Here is a 16,153-nt window from a genome sequence, read left to right on the forward strand (position 1 = left end):
ACCGGGGAAGGAAGCAAGTATGTTACCAGAATTACAATACTACCGATCCGGGAGAGTCTGCCACTCTTCCAGGTTTGGTCTAGTCCATCAGCACTCCTCCGTACGTGTGGTACTTCTGGTACAACTGGTACACTACTCCGCAACTGCAGAAGGCATCCGAACTCTCTGTAGCCTGTATCTGGTCTGGTGGCGGTACCGGGGCTGTGCTTATCGACTCTGACTCAATCCTTGGAAGAATACCTGGAATACAGGATTCCCCAAGGCTGGGTATACTTTGTACTGCCCACCTACTAGTAAGACAGGGTCTGTTTGCTCCCCGGGTACCTGGCAGCTCCAAAGCAAGGTCGACCTGTTGGCACGGGCAATCTGAATCTCTGCGTAACCCTGAACCCCTCATTCTTCGAAGTCGCGTGCTTACACCTTGATGAGAGATCATCGGGTACTGTGACCTCCGGGACTCCACTCAAGCAGCTCTAGCCGCTCTCCCTGTCTCCAAGATCCATTGGATTCGCCCTGTCCACTTATCATCTTATCGTCCGATGAGCGGCGATCCATCCGCCTTGTAACGCCCGTTACGGATACTCCGTGAATCCACGATTAGTGACGTGACAGCTTGGAACTAGGTGGCCCCCAAAGTCACCTGATTCCCACAGCCTTTCCCCGCCGCCGCCGCCGCCGCTGCATGTTGATAGTGGACGATCCATTTTTGGGCCCGACCACAAGGCAACTTCGAGTTCGTCACGCCAGTCGGTTTGGATATTCGAAGCACTGTTGCGGATGCTTTGCCCCTCTATTCCCCTGCTCTCCACCAACCGCCAACCCCCTTCCTGGGATAATATTCCCCTAGCTGTCTCATCTGGACCCGCTAGCACAACACATACCAATGCAGACCGCCTCAACCGACACGCCAATCGCGCATTCACGGTCTCTGGTGGTCACCCGCCATCGGTCCGGTCGTGGATAAGATTTGGTCATGGCTCCGCCGCCCCTCCCCCCTCCATCTCCGTCTGGTTCGACTGAGCGACTCGCCGAAGAGCTAGCTCCCACCCTCGACCAACTGAAGAACCTCGCCGCGGGCAAGGACCTGACCCTCTCGCAGGCCCTCACGGCGACCGAGCCTCTCCTTCGTCTTCGCCATACCTTCATCGATGATGCACGCCCTCAAACTGCGAAAGATGCCTTCCGACATCTCCAGGGTTTCCAGGTCCTGCTGGGGCTCGCGGAACAACTTGCTGAGCTATATGATCCCCAGAACCTCTCCAAAGAGGACAGAAAGAGCTTGCTTGGAGTCTACAAGGATGTCGTTGGAGTCGTGGCCGAAGGATTGAAGGAACATTTTGGAAACAAACGATATTTCGCCCGCAGGATTACCGGCGGCGGGACTGCTGGTCTGGAACGGACCCTCGCTGTGCTGGTTGGGAAGATAGGTGATACCGAAGCCGATTCACAACAATTGTACGGAGCCATCCTGGCTGCCGCGTTGTGCCAGGAAGCCGTAGCGGGGATTTTTGCAGCTCTCAACGGCAAAATCCCGCAGCCACAGGGCACGGATTCGATATCTCCCAAGGACATCCGAATTGCCGTCGATCAATTCATGGGCTCTGCCGAAACTGTGGAGGTCGCAGAGCTGCTCGGCCCGTTGCTCCGCATTTGGGTAACACACTCTGTGACACCTGGAAATAACGGTCTCCGTTTGGCTATCCCCGCATGTCTTTGTCAATTGGCTTCCCAATCTCGCCGGAACGTTGTAGCTTTGCATGCCACCGGGATGCTGACCTCAATCCTCCCGCTCTTGTTCGATGACGGCAGGTCCGACACCGAAAGAGCTCTTTATCAGGATCTGGCTCGGTATCTTAGTGTCCAGGGTATGAGTAGCTTGGACGACGCCGTTGCCCTTTACCGACGTGCACACGATAGTCCCCAGGTTCTTCAGTTCCTACTTTCCGCACTCAAATTCTCCAAAGAGCCCCCGTCAATACAGTTCGACCTCTCTCTACATGGGTTCTGCTCTGTAGAGTTCGCAACCTTGGGTCGACCATTCCCACCAAGCACATCGGCTGGCTACACCTTGTCCGCTTGGGTACGCTTTGATGAGTTCGATTCAAACACGCATACCACAATATTTGGAGCATTTGATGCTAGCCAAACTTGTTTCATCCTAGCTTATCTGGAGAAGGACACACGCAACTTTATTTTGCAAACCGCGATTCGCGGCCCGCGCCCCAGCGTACGCTTCAAGTCTGCCAAGTTCGAGCCGGATCGCTGGTACCATATCTGCCTCATTCATAGACGGCCAAAGCCCACATCCTCGTCCAAGGCATCCCTCTTTATAGATGGCGAATTTTCGGAGCAGTTGAAGATTGATTATCCTTCAGTTCCAACTAGTAATCACCCAAGCCGACCACCACGAATCCAGGCTTTCTTCGGAACCCCCCCAGGATCTTGCAATGAGACTTGGTAAAGGGGTTTCCACGTCTCGCTGGTCACTTGCCAATGGAATTTTGTTCGATGAGGTGTTCAGCGATGACATGGTGGCTGTATTTTACAATCTCGGTCCGCGCTACTATGGTAACTTCCAGGACTGCCTAGGATCTTTCCAGACGTACAAAGCATCTGCCACTCTGAACTTGCGGAATGAACATCTCCATCCCGGCAAAGAGGAGAGCTCGGATATCGTCACTGCTATTCGACGGCGAGCAAGTAATCTTGTTCGCGAAAGCTCAATTCTGATCAATGTTTCCCCTGTGGCTGTTCTTGACGACGATGACAGCAACAACGTGGACGAGTCACAGCTTATCAAATGCTTGTCCAAACAAGCAGCTAAGTCCCTGCAGCAGCTAACTAAGGCCGGGGGTAATGCCGTAGCGGTAAATGGAGCCACTCCTGCGATCAACGACGGCTTGACCCAGCCTCAAGGAGTAGGAATTCTGACAGGCGATCCAGTCGTTGAAGTTCCACGATCGCTGGACGACGCCAGCTGGTGTTTGGGTGGCTGTGCCCCGGTGCATCTCAGTCTCATTCAAGCCGCTGGCACTGCCGAGAATACACGGACTGCTGTGGAAGCGCTCTACGAGGCTGTTCGGGATAATTGGCGGAATAGCGAGGCGATGGAGAGGGATAACGGATATGGAATCCTCGCTGTACAACTCCGGGAGAAATTGGGCTATCAGTTTGGCACACCAACCACACCAAACAAGACCTCCCTGGTTGCGTCAACCGAAGAACAAAATTCTTTGACCCTTGAGCTACTCCGACTCACTCTTGCATTTGTTGGCTATGACTTCGACCGTCCCAGTCACTCCATCATCACGAATCCTCTCGCCTATAGGATATTGCTTGTCGACATGGATGTCTGGCGATTTGGAGACAAACCTGTCATGGATTTATACTATTCGCAATTTCGAACATTTGCTACCGGGAGCAACTACCGCCGATTCAATGCCAGGCGACTCGGCCGCATGCGTAAGTCTTCTTGAACCAAATCCCCTCATTAATAAAGCCAAAATGGTTGTTGACAACAAAGCAGGTGTCAGCAAGAAACTTCTTGAGATTTTGAAGGGGGGCGAACTGACACAAGAAACTCTTCAACCTTGCCTGTCCGCCTTTCGGTCCTTGGTTGAAAGCAGTCCATCCCCTGATCTCCTTCGATCGCTGGCTTTGTCTATAACTTATACCCTCCACAAGCCTAGCCCATCTGCCGCACTGAAGAAAAAGAAGAGTCTTCGGTTTGTGGGAGCTTCATCTCGACCAGGCTCCTCAAAGTCAGACTCGGAGAAATATATCGCAAATATTCCCCTGGGAATCGAGATGCTGCGATTGTATTCCAATATCCTCTGCAACCCTCTTGACCCGACGCCTCTGAAGAAGTTTGCCAAGGCGGTCACCAATAAGGTTTGTCGAAGCCTATTCTTACATCGTCCATATTACATTATCTAACAAACACAGTGGCTCTTGTACCTCGCCTGTGAAGATGAGCCCGAAGTCGTTACACATGCTGTTAAGATTCTCGCGAGGCTACTCATTGTCCATGGAAGCAGCTACAGCAAGAAATTTGCCGACAAGAACGCAGGGTACATGATTCTGGAACATCACCTGAAACGATGGTGGAATATTCCATCTATCTGGATCATCTGCCTGTCTATTTTTTTCGGACAAGATGTTGCTCGTCTGGATCTTGATAAACCTTTCAACGCACCTGCCCTCCTCAACATGTTCTTGGCAGATGGTGAGCTCCGCATTGCATTTCCCGAGATGCTCCCTGTCATCATGGCAATGCTAAGAGCCGGATCGAAACAAATAATATCTACTGGTGAAGCAAAGATGGCAGAGGATTCACAAGCTCTATTCGTAGAAGCTGCGATCAGTTCAAAGAACCCAAATATGGCGACGTGCAACCTGGCCGATGTACCCCTGCCGGATCGAACAAAATATGGTATCTCCATTCTATCCTCAGTTGTCAAGTTCTTTGCGGAGGCTCGATCGATCTCTAGAAACTTCCAAGAATTCACTACGCAGCCAAATTATCTTCAAGAGCTTCTGTCTATTCTCTATCCTTCAGTTGTTGGCACAGATCCTGTTGGCCCGACCATTGAAATGAGCGCTCGACACGGCGGAATCGGCTTCGATGACAGCAATCTCGTTCTTCGACCCCGCTCAGGTACCGCAAACGCCTCTACGGCCTTCCAAACGACCACAGTTGACGTGGCGGAAAGTGCCGACGAGAGTACTGATTCGCTTCGCCGTGGATCCTCGTTTGTCCTTATCTCTTCAGAAAGAGCTAAACACCAGCCGTCTTCTGCTCGCATTCGTCGCATAGTCGATCCCAAGTCAGCAAATGACAAGGCCGTGATCGATCATCCACTCACAAAGGCTATTTTTGGCCTCGTCCTCCCGATGTTTGAGGATCAACTGCTCGAAAGAAAAGACTTTTCTGGATTAGGGTTGTATCAAAAAACGCCCCCTGGGTTTATGGAGCACCAAGCGCATTTCAACTCCTGGGTATTCAACTCTCTTCTCTCAAATCTGAAGAAATTGCCGACAACAAACCCTCGCCTACTCCAAGAACCTCGTGTTTTGACAAATCTCTCGCGCTTTGCAATCCATCTGGTAGAGGCGGTCTATGAGGGATGGTATATCAATGGGCCCGTATCTAGTCTCGAATGTATGGGTACGATTCTGGAATACCTTCAACGCCCCGATGTGGCAAGCCTCAAGAGTATTCGTCTATGCAGTCAAGCAGTCGCTACTATCCATTCAGCGCTCTATCGGATCGTCCTATTCCAGCTTTCAGAGGCGGAAGATAGTGAAGCTTTGTCAGTCCTGAAACGACTGAACTACTGGCAAGTCGTGCTTCTTTCTGCAGCCGATACGCAGTCGAAGTATCTTCAATTACTTTTCTACCTGCTGTACACTAAACTGATCAGCACCGATGAAAACGTCCGTTTGGCTGCAGCAAGCCTTTGGCGGATAATCCTTGTTCAGAAGCCTGAAGAGGTGACAAATCTCCTCGGCAACGCCCTCATCCCTACAGCGCCGACTGGCTGACGGGTTTGATACCCTTGTGGGCATGGAGGATGAAGCTTTTCTTCCATGGATTGATGGTCAAAGAGACGACCTTGATGCATTGTTCTTCGGGATCTTGTCTCGGTCCTGGGAGACTTTCGTCCAGGAAGAGAATGCGAAAAGTGAGGATTCAGGAAAGAATCGCATGTCAAAACGCAAAGAAAAGTTGAAACAATGGGCTCAGTTGGAAAAATTCAATGAGGAGGTCATCAGGAAACATGACGCTACCCTGCCTCATTGGATCTCGAACATCTCCGCATCGGAGTTTCTGAAGTCACAAAGGTTTCTGCAAGACTTACAAGATAACTCTGTCTTCATGTGGTCGGCATTCTCAACGCTTTTGATGGATCTGCGACGACCACGTGGTCTTCTCGCGGAAGAGAAGGAAAGAAAATGGCGACTTGATCAAACTGAAGGTCGCAGCCGTATGCGATTGCGAGTCGTCCCAGACGAATCTGGTGATCGACAGGATTACCAGCCGAAGCGAAAGGCTTCCGAGCCCCCTATGCCTAAGCTCGATACTCGCGTTCGTGCACTATCTGCAGGGGAAGTAGCTGCCACGCCTACCGTTATGACAGCCGAGCCTGAAGGTCTTGACTCTGAGCCTCAATATGGCGAAGCTGATAATGCCACCAACGCGGAAGATCCAAGTATGCTTGAAGAAAACTTCGAGATGATTGATGACCCCAAGAATGAACTCGAGGACTACGATGACAAAAATCGCAAAGTGATGCGGTCTCTTCACCGCGGCGACCAGGTCCAGAATGTGTGTAACATGTCACGGATCATTGGTCTCGAGGCTGTTGAGGGGCTTTTGATTCTCGGAAAGGATTGCATCTACATTCTGGACAACTTCTTTCAAAGAGCCGATGGAGAAATTGTCAACGTCTGGCAAGCCCCTGTAGAGGAACGCGACTCTTATGTGCGAATGATTTCCGGACGAGAATCCAATGACCGCCGTTCTCAAGAGCACGAAACTAGGAGCTGGAAGTGGTCCGACCTAGTCAGCGTCTCCAAACGTCGCTTCCTCTTCCGTGACGTTGCCCTAGAAATCTTCTTCACAGATGGTACCAGCTACCTTCTAACGCTCTTTTCTGCGCGCGTAAGAGATGACTTGTGCAATCAGCTTGGCTCCAAAGCACCGCAGGTTACTGGAAGTGCTGGCCACTCGCGACCGGAAGATATCTGGAGGTTTGAAACCCTGCGAAGTCAAGAGGATGCGCCGCAATCCATCGGTTCCAAGTTCGCAAGCGTCTTTGGCCATCTTCCATCGAACCCTGCAACGCGAAAATGGGTCAAGGGCGAACTATCCAATTTTCACTATCTGATGTTGATCAATACCCTTGCTGGACGAACTTTCAACGACTTGACCCAGTATCCAGTTTTCCCGTGGGTCTTAGCAGACTATACAAGCGAAGAGCTCGATCTCACCAACCCCAAGACATTTCGTGACCTCTCCCGCCCCATGGGCTGTCAGAATCCCGATCGCGAGGCAGGTTTCAAGGAACGTTACAATGCTTTTGCGGAGATGGGTGATGATAACTCCCCGCCTTTCCATTATGGAACCCATTACTCCTCCGCCATGATCGTCAGCTCGTATCTCATTCGCCTTCAGCCATTTGTCAAGTCATACCTTCTCCTCCAGGGCGGAACATTTGATCATGCAGATCGACTATTCTACTCAATTCGAAAGGCATGGGAGTCCGCAACGCGGGGTAACATGTCTGATGTGCGAGAATTAATTCCGGAGTTCTTCTATCTACCAGAGTTCCTAGTGAATTCCAATAAGTATGACTTTGGTGTTCTGCAGAACATGACCACGGCCATTGATTCTGTTGACCTTCCCCCCCTGGGCCAAAGGAGACCCGAAGATTTTCATTGAGAAGCATCGCGAGGCACTAGAGAGCCCATACGTTTCAGAAAACCTACATCATTGGATTGACCTCGTGTTCGGTAGCAAACAGAAGGGCGAAGCCGCGGTTGAAGCCGTTAATGTCTTTCATCATCTGTCTTATAAGGGTGCGAAGGACTTGGATGCAATCGATGACCCTATGGAGCGGTTGGCTACTATTGGAATTATTCATAATTTCGGACAAACTCCTCATCAAATTTTCCAACGTCCTCATGCTCAGCGAGAAGATCAACGGCACCGTGTTCCCCGGCTTGATACCCTTGCGGAATCCCTGACACAGACGCCGCTCGCATTGCTCAGTAAGAGCATCTATCCTCAATTGCAGATCCACAGTTACTAATATTTCGTTCTCTTTATAGATACAGAAGAGCACGTGGCGAATCTTTCTATGAGACAGGATCGCCTTCTTTGTACAGCTTCTCTTCGATTGAATGTCCCGCCAAACTACGATCACTATATGGAATGGGGATTTTTCGATGGCAGTGTCCGTTTTTACTCCGCGGATAGCCGTAAAGTAAGTATTGGCCTCTGAAAGCCGAATACAGGTCCATCTTGTTAATGCCATATAGCTTCTCGGACACTTCGAGCATCTGCATATCGGCCAGCTTTCCCATGCCAGTTTTGCAGACTCCCGAACGCTCATCACATGTGGAACGGACTGTACAGTTTCTCTGTGGACAATCACTGCGACCTCCAAGTCAGTTGATCTGCAACCTACCGGGTCGCTCTTTGGCCACCGCGCACCCGTCACCGTGCTCGCCGTTTCGCGTTCTTTCAGCACTTTACTATCCGCATCCAGCGACGGACATATCATGCTATGGGACCTTAACCGACGAGGTTTCGTACGAACGTTGCCTGCTGAAGGAACAGTTGACGTGAGTGATTCTTCAATGTTCCATACGCTGTTTTCGCGTATCTGACTATATATATAGTGTGCTCGTATAAACGACGTGACGGGCAACATTGTTGTCTGTCGGGGTCATCGTCTCACCATGTACACTCTGAATGGTGATGTCCTAGTCGACCAACCGGTCTGCGATTCGGTCGACGATCGTGTGTTATCCTGCGTCTTTTACGAGGGCGTCCAAAACGAATGGCTCGAGCGTGAGCTTGTCCTGACCGGCCACAGTCGCGGCGTTGTGAACATCTGGAGCAAGATGATTCGAAATGGACGATTTGAGCTGGAACTCATCCGTCAACTGCATCATACAGACAGCAGTCGCGACACTGGGGCCAATATCTCAACGGGAATCAGTTGTATCCTTGCCCTTCCCCACGTGGTCTATACCGGAGATGAAGCGGGCCGTGTGGTGAGTTACTCTACTTTTCCTGTTTTACCGTGGCTAGACCATATCTTATGGGAGACTCCCAGACTAACCGGTTTATTTTCTGTAGTATGAGTGGAATTGCATAACGAGGCGCTAGGCCTTGCCGTTTTGGACCAACCGTTGCCGTGCGGCTACTGACTTACACGCCTCTCTCTCCGCCTTTCTCTGTTCTGTGTTGGCCTCGCCTCATTGCAAAAGCAACTGCTATATTTGGTAGCTCGGCGCTTTTCCTTTCTCTTCTGGGATGATTTCATTCGCCTTTGCCCTCTTGTATTTGTTTATTTGTATAACCTACACCTTTGTTCGTTTCCAACCACGCACATACTACATAGCATGCATAGCGGAATGGCCACAGCATCATCATGGACACACGGATTCCCCCAGCCCCAAACGCCGTCCGGAGTAGATCGCGACATTTAACCGGGTCTCTCGGTGAGTGAGATGCAGGACCACTGCAGTAGTGGGCCGTTGGCCGGTCGACCATACTCCGGTTGGGGTGCCGGAGCACACTGCGCCGGATTGGTCAACCTGGGGGTTGTCTACAACTTGTAGTGTACAGTAATAAGGGGATTGAGATTGAAATCATCATGATGGAAAAATTGGTAGTGGAAGATAGAAACCGGTCAAGAAGGACAAGGTCAAAGAAGGAAGTGATGTATAAAATCTTAAAGGTGCGTGAACCGGACACGGGAACGTCAAGAAAGGCGCGCACGGAGGGGCATTGTTGGTGGAGGGAGAACTGGAGAATGATTTCATCGCGCATCGTCATTTTTTGCCCCACTCCCAAGTTTTGTCCCGCATTGAGGAGGTACTTGCTTTTTGTATGACACTACCATACTACATCGAAGTACCTCTTAGGTTCCCGGCTCCCTCTGCTCCATGGCGCCCAGGTTGCCCCTCCCTAAATACCTCCTCATCGCCACTTCTCTTCCTCCTTCATCTCTTCTTTCTCTATCCAATCTTGCAATCTTTCTCCTTGCACAATATACCCTTCCGATTTCAAAATATCATGTCTTCCTCTCTCGAGCAGCTCAAGGCCAGCGGCACCGTTGTCGTCTGTGACTCTGGTAAGTCCCGTCCCACCGATCATCCATGATGCATGCATTGAACAACACCCCACTAACACGCGATTCCTAGGTGACTTTGCCAGTATGTGGTGACCCAGCTTCCAACTTGCCTTGCCGCATTGTCCGGCATCATTGGATCCTTAAGCTAACGTGTGACAGCCATCGGCAAGTACAAGCCCCAGGATGCCACCACCAACCCCTCCCTGATCCTGGCTGCCTCCAAGAAGCCCGAGTACGCCGCTCTGATCGACGCCGCTGTTGCCCACGGTAAGACCAAGGGCAAGACTGTCGACGAGCAGGTTGACGCCACCCTGGACCGTCTCCTGGTTGAGTTCGGTACCAAGATCCTGGAGATCATTCCCGGCAAGGTCTCGACTGAGGTCGACGCCAGGCTGTCCTTCGACACCGAGGCCTCCGTCAACAAGGCCCTCGAGATCATCAAGGTATGTACCTGAGAAATTCCAGCGAGTGACAGACAACAGATAATTAACAAGCTCGCATTCTAGCTGTACGAGGAGTCCGGTGTCTCTAAGGACCGCATCCTGATCAAGATCGCCTCCACCTGGGAGGGTATCAAGGCTGCTCACATCCTGCAGTCCAAGTACAAGATCAACTGCAACCTGACCCTGATGTTCTCCCTGGTCCAGGCCATCGCCGCCGCCGAGGCCGGTGCCTTCCTCATCTCCCCCTTCGTTGGCCGTATCCTCGACTGGTACAAGGCCGCCCACAAGCGCGACTACACTGCCCAGGAGGACCCCGGTGTCAAGTCCGTCCAGGACATCTTCAACTACTACAAGAAGCACGGCTACAACACTATTGTCATGGGTGCCTCTTTCCGCAACATCGGCGAGATCACCGAGCTCGCTGGCTGCGACTACCTAACCATCTCCCCCAACCTGCTGGAGGACCTCTACAACAGCACCGCTGCCGTCCCCAAGAAGCTCGACGCTGCCGATGCCACCAAGCTCGACATCCCCAAGCGCGCCTACCTCGACAACGAGGCTGATTTCCGCTTCGACTTCAACGAGCAGGCCATGGGTGTTGAGAAGCTCCGTGAGGGTATCTCCAAGTTCGCCGCCGATGCGATTACCCTCAAGGAACTGCTCAAGGCCAAGATCCAGGCCTAGATGGCTGTGGCTTAATTTTCGTCTGTGATTTCTTTTTTTAAAAAACCTTATGTTATTTGTAAATTGGCGATCCCCAAAATGTCGGAATCGGTAGATACGAATTGATGAATCTTTTACTCTTTAAACTCGGGGCAATTTCACACCGTAGAGACTAGTAGTACTATGCAGTAACTATTTAAGTAGTAGTACTAGTAATAGTACACGTTTTAAGATTGGATAGAATTAGGCATTGCAGACATATACCCAACCCTGTAGATCTCCGGTGTGTCGGGTGGTCTGGAGGCCGACGCTTCCGAGGTCAAATACCGTGCGGAATCTAGGCTAGTCGGCTTATTCATGCCATGAGCAACCCCGCAGGGCTCGGTGTGACTCTGTATCACGCCGTTTAGGTCAATTTGGATGATAGATGACTTCAATCAAGGGTAATTGAGAGTGAAAAGAGCTAAGACCGAATTGATTCTGAATTTTAACACTCAGTATACTCAGTAGAGGTGGATGGCGAGGTTCAACGCAGCATTATGTCATTTCCCTCGTTCCGAAAGCTGCCCACTTAGGAAGGTGGGGGGGTTTTTTGGGAGAGGAAGAGTTTGTACCTGGTACTTACACTCCTTGCAAATTTCTGCAGTAAATCGAAGTACTAGAGACAAGGCAAATTCCCCTAGTGGTGCAGTCACGTCAACATCATCCGCTTATTATTCTCGTCTCCGCCCACTTCTCCTCCTTTCCCTTTCCCTCAAGACTCATACCAATTATTTTATATTCACCCCTATATCTTTTATAACCGTCAATATGGTCAAGGCTGGTAAGCTTATCCTGTCAAGCTCCTTTCCGATCTCATACTCCCCCCCCAGGGCCAATGAACTGTTCCCAAGCCCTCACGGCTCCACGCCCCAGGGACCTTGGGTGAGCAGATTTGAGCACCTTGTGATCATCCTGCTGCTATTGCTGAGCCTATCGGCTTGCTTCCTCTCTCCACTGTCTGGTTTCAGCTGCGTGAGATACCGCCAGGGTACTCGCGATCTGAGCTTAAGCTATTTGAGCTTTCGAACCCGGTGGACACCAGGCACCAGGCAGCGGGGGCGCGGGAGACGGGCCGATGCAAGCATACTAGTACCTAAATCTTGAAAGATGTCCCCTGCTAACCATATCTCATCCAGTTGCTGTCCTCCGCGGAGACGCGAAGATCGCTGGTACTGTCACCTTCGAGCAGGCCGATGAGTCCGCTCCCACCACCATCTCCTGGAACATCACTGGCAACGACGCCAACGCTGAGCGTGGTTTCCACGTTCACCAGTTCGGTGACAACACCAACGGCTGCACCTCCGCCGGCCCTCACTGTATGTAGCCTCTGTGCATGCCATACTCCCCAGATCTATCCTTGAAGATATCATGATAGCTGACCCCCCTTGCAGTCAACCCTCACGGCAAGACCCACGGTGCTCCTACCGATGCCGACCGTCACGTCGGTGACCTGGGCAACTTCAAGACCGATGCTGAGGGTAACGCCACCGGCAGCGTGCAGGACAAGCTTGTTAAGCTGATCGGTGCCGAGAGCGTTCTGGGCGTAAGTTAAACCGAAGTGGTCGAATTGGAACCTCCCAATGTAGAGAAATGAAGTAAACTAATAGGGCAATTTAGCGTACCCTGGTCGTCCACGCCGGCACTGATGACCTCGGCCGTGGTGGCAACGAGGAGTCCAAGAAGACTGGTAATGCTGGTCTCCGCCCTGCTTGCGGTAAGTTAATGTTTATTCCTTTATTATCTTTCTTCATATACTGACTCGTTACAGGTGTCATTGGTATCTCCGCTTAAATTTGGAGTAATCTTTGATAATCCCACATGGTTGGATCACGATGATATTCCCCATCTATTGAGATGAAAAGTACAGGATATTTTAACCTGGCTAGGATGCAATGAACTTCATTTCAAACGAGTTATCTCCCCCCCCCCCCTTTTCCCCCTTCTAGAGTGTAGTTCAAGTTGTGTGCTGGGCTGGCCCGTAGTGCCCAGACCGCTTTCCCCCACAAACACCGTGGCCACGTTTCCTCCGAAGCTCTCCCGCGCGATCATTCCATTCCAGTCCTTTCTAGTTTCCCTTTCCCTCTAGTTTCTCCCCCTGGTTTTCTTCAATCGGTTTTAAATCAGCTTCCTTTGTGTGTGGTAGCGGTGTTCCTATCCAGCATGCCTTTCGAAGCCCGCGTCAAGTCCGTCCTGTCCGGCGACACGGTCGTGCTGTCGCATATCTCTAATCCCTCACAAGAACGTATCCTGAGCCTGGCATATGTCTCTGCACCACGCCTGAGGAGAGAGGGTGACGAGGTTAGTAATTGTTCACCTCAATTGTTGGTCTACTGGAACGCTTAGATCATGAGGCGGTCTTTTGAACCCCCATGGTCAATTCGAATCGTCCCAATGTGACAGTTTCAATTCAACTGAACTAACAACATTCACTTTAGCCCTTCGGATACCAGTCGCGCGACTTCCTCCGTGAGATCCTTGTCGGCAAGGTCGTTCGTTTCGACGTCGTCTACACCATCCCCACCGGCGCCAAGCGGGATTACGGTGTCATCACCCTGCCCGGTTCCAACGCCAAGCTCCCCGATATCAGTGTTCAAGAGGGATGGTCTCATGTCCGTGAGGAAGCTGGCAAGCGAGGAGATGAGTCGGAGGCCACCCAAGGACTACTTGACCGTCTGCGTGGGCTGGAGTCGCTCGCCCAGGATGAGAAGAAGGGTATTTGGTCCGGTTCCGCCGAGGGTCTCATCGAGACTAGCTACGAATTGTCCCACGGACAAGCTCTTGTGAATGAACACAAGGGAGAGCAATTGGAAGGTATCATTGAGAAGGTCTTGAACGGAGACCGTGTCGTCTTGCGCCTCTTGGTTTCGTCTCAAGAGCACGTGCAATCTGTCGTGGCTGTCGCCGGTATCCGGGCTCCAGCTGCCAAGCGGACAACGGCCGATGGCAAAGAGCAGGCTGCTGAGCCCTTTGGTGACGAGGCACAGCAATTCTTCGAGTCACGCCTGCTGCAGCGTAAGGTCAAGGCTTCTCTACTCGGCGTGACTCCCCAAGGCCAGCTGATCGCTACCCTCCTCCACCCCAACGGAAACATCGCCCAACTCCTTCTTGAGGAGGGTCTTGCCCGCTGCCAGGATCACCACGTCACCCTCCTTGGCCAGGACATGGCTGCCCTCCGTCAGGCCGAGCGTTCGGCCAAGGATGCTCGCAAGGGTATCTTCATCGGGCACGTTGGACCCAAGACCTCAGGTGCCGCTGCCGTGGACTACGTTGTCACCCGTGTCCTTAATGCCGACACTCTATTCCTCCGCAACAAGGCTGGTCAGGAGAAGAAGATCAGTATCACCAGTATTCGTCAGCCCAAACCCTCCGACCCTAAGCAGGCCCCATTCGCTGCCGAGGCCAAGGAGTACTTGCGCAAGCGCGTTATTGCTAAGCACGTCATGGTCACTGTGAACGGCAAGAAGCCCGCCAATGAGGGCTACGAGGAGCGCGAGGTCGCTACTGTCATCCAGGGCAACACCAACGTTGGATTGGCACTTGTTGAGGCTGGATATGCCTCAGTCATCCGCCACCGCATGGATGACGATGACCGCTCTCCCGACTATGACTCTCTCCTGGCAGCTGAGGCTGATGCCCAGAAGGAGGCCCGCGGTATGTGGTCTCCTAAGCCGCCCAAGGCGAAGCAGCTGGTCGACTACTCAGAGAACGTCCAGAAGGCCAAGCTCGAGGTCGGCGTTCTGCAACGCTCAAAGCGCATTCCCGCTGTTGTCGACTTCGTCAAGTCTGGCTCTCGCTTCACCGTCCTGGTGCCCCGCGAGAACGCCAAGTTGACTCTGGTCCTTTCGGGAATTCGTGCTCCCCGATCTGCCCGCGGGCCGGGCGATGCTGGTGAGCCATTTGGACAGGAGGCTCACGATCTGGCTAACCGCCGCTGCATGCAGCGTGATGTCGAGATCGACGTCGAGACTATTGACAAGGTCGGTGGTTTCATTGGTTCCCTGTATGTTGGCAAGGAGAACTTCACCAAGATTCTGCTGGAGGAGGGATTCGCAACCGTGCACGCCTACTCGGCTGAGCAGTCTGGTCACGCCAACGAGTACTTTGCCGCTGAGGAGCGGGCCAAGGAGGCCCGCAAGGGTCTGTGGCACGACTGGGACCCTTCCAAGGAGGCTGCTGCGGCCGCTGAGGAATCCGAGGCCGCCAACGGCACTGGTAACGAGAGCGAGGCTGCCCTTGCCCAGCGCCGCAAGGACTACCGCGACGTCATGGTCACATTCGTTGACCCTACCAATGGACGTCTCAAGCTCCAACAGATTGGTGCTGGCACCAGCGCTCTGACTGAGCTTATGTCTGCCTTCCGTTCTTTCCACATCAACAAGGCCAATGACACTCCTCTTCCTGGACCTCCCAAGGCCGGCGAATGGGTCGCCGCCCAGTTCTCTGAGGATGGCGATTGGTATCGGGCCAAGGTGCGCCGCAACGACCGCGAGAAGCAGGAGGCCGAGGTTGTCTACGTCGACTTCGGCAACTCCGAGTCCTTGCCTTGGTCTAGCTTGCGCCCTCTCACCCAGCCTCAGTTCTCGAACCAGAAGCTGCGCCCACAGGCCATTGATGCCGTGCTCTCTCTCGCACAGTTCCCCACGTCCTCTGACTACCTAGAGGACGCTGTTGCCTTCGTGGGTGACCAAACCTTCGACCGCCAGCTTGTGGCTAATGTCGACAATGTCGAGTCCGACGGTACCCTTCACGTCACTCTTCTTGACCCGGCTGTCTCAAAGAGTCTCGACCAGAGCATCAACGCTGACATTATTCACGAGGGTATGGCCATGGTGCCTCGCAAGCTGAAGGCTTGGGAGCGTGCCTCCGCCGAGACCTTGGACAACCTGCGTGAACTTGAAGCAGAGGCCAAGGCTGAGCGCCGTGGTATGTGGGAGTACGGTGATCTGACTGAGGATTAAATGCTGTATCTATGAGCGAACTGTGTGCGTTCTGTACAAAAGCGTGGGATCCGGTTCCCCTTGGGGAAAAACATGTGCAATACAATATCCATGGTTTTGTACCAGCTTTATTTGATGTTTTCTTTTACCTTCCTCCTTTTTTTTTCAAATCTACTTGGCTTAATCAACTTGAGATAAA

General features: G+C 52.3%; 3 protein-coding genes across 3 annotated transcripts; all 3 read left to right on the forward strand.

Annotated features, from left to right (window-relative positions):
- Positions 1-973: 973 nt before the first annotated feature.
- Positions 974-8,899, forward strand: N7481_002044 (Beige/BEACH domain protein; the record flags this gene model as incomplete). Its single annotated transcript, XM_057261263.1, has 10 exons — positions 974-2,352; positions 2,417-3,462; positions 3,527-3,891; positions 3,946-5,493; positions 5,531-7,361; positions 7,423-7,773; positions 7,834-7,988; positions 8,044-8,349; positions 8,407-8,784; positions 8,870-8,899. The coding sequence occupies 10 exons, from the start codon at positions 974-976 to the stop codon at positions 8,897-8,899; spliced, it is 7,389 nt and encodes a 2,462-aa protein (XP_057126195.1).
- A 912-nt stretch (positions 8,900-9,811) lies between these two features.
- Positions 9,812-10,996, forward strand: N7481_002045 (sedoheptulose-7-phosphate:D-glyceraldehyde-3-phosphate transaldolase TAL1; the record flags this gene model as incomplete). Its single annotated transcript, XM_057261264.1, has 4 exons — positions 9,812-9,869; positions 9,940-9,951; positions 10,029-10,312; positions 10,376-10,996. The coding sequence occupies 4 exons, from the start codon at positions 9,812-9,814 to the stop codon at positions 10,994-10,996; spliced, it is 975 nt and encodes a 324-aa protein (XP_057126196.1).
- A 789-nt stretch (positions 10,997-11,785) lies between these two features.
- On the forward strand, positions 11,786-15,975 carry N7481_002046 (putative transcription factor (Snd1/p100); the record flags this gene model as incomplete). Its single annotated transcript, XM_057261265.1, has 6 exons — positions 11,786-11,798; positions 12,154-12,333; positions 12,409-12,560; positions 12,635-12,731; positions 13,104-13,315; positions 13,453-15,975. 6 exons carry the CDS (start codon positions 11,786-11,788, stop codon positions 15,973-15,975), a joined length of 3,177 nt encoding a protein of 1,058 aa, XP_057126197.1.
- Positions 15,976-16,153: the final 178 nt, after the last annotated feature.

This window comes from Penicillium waksmanii (genome assembly GCF_028829765.1).
Source record: "Penicillium waksmanii strain IBT 27052 chromosome Unknown utg000002l:1.0-3326099.0:1.0-3328782.0, whole genome shotgun sequence".
Lineage (NCBI taxonomy): Eukaryota > Fungi > Ascomycota > Eurotiomycetes > Eurotiales > Aspergillaceae > Penicillium > Penicillium waksmanii.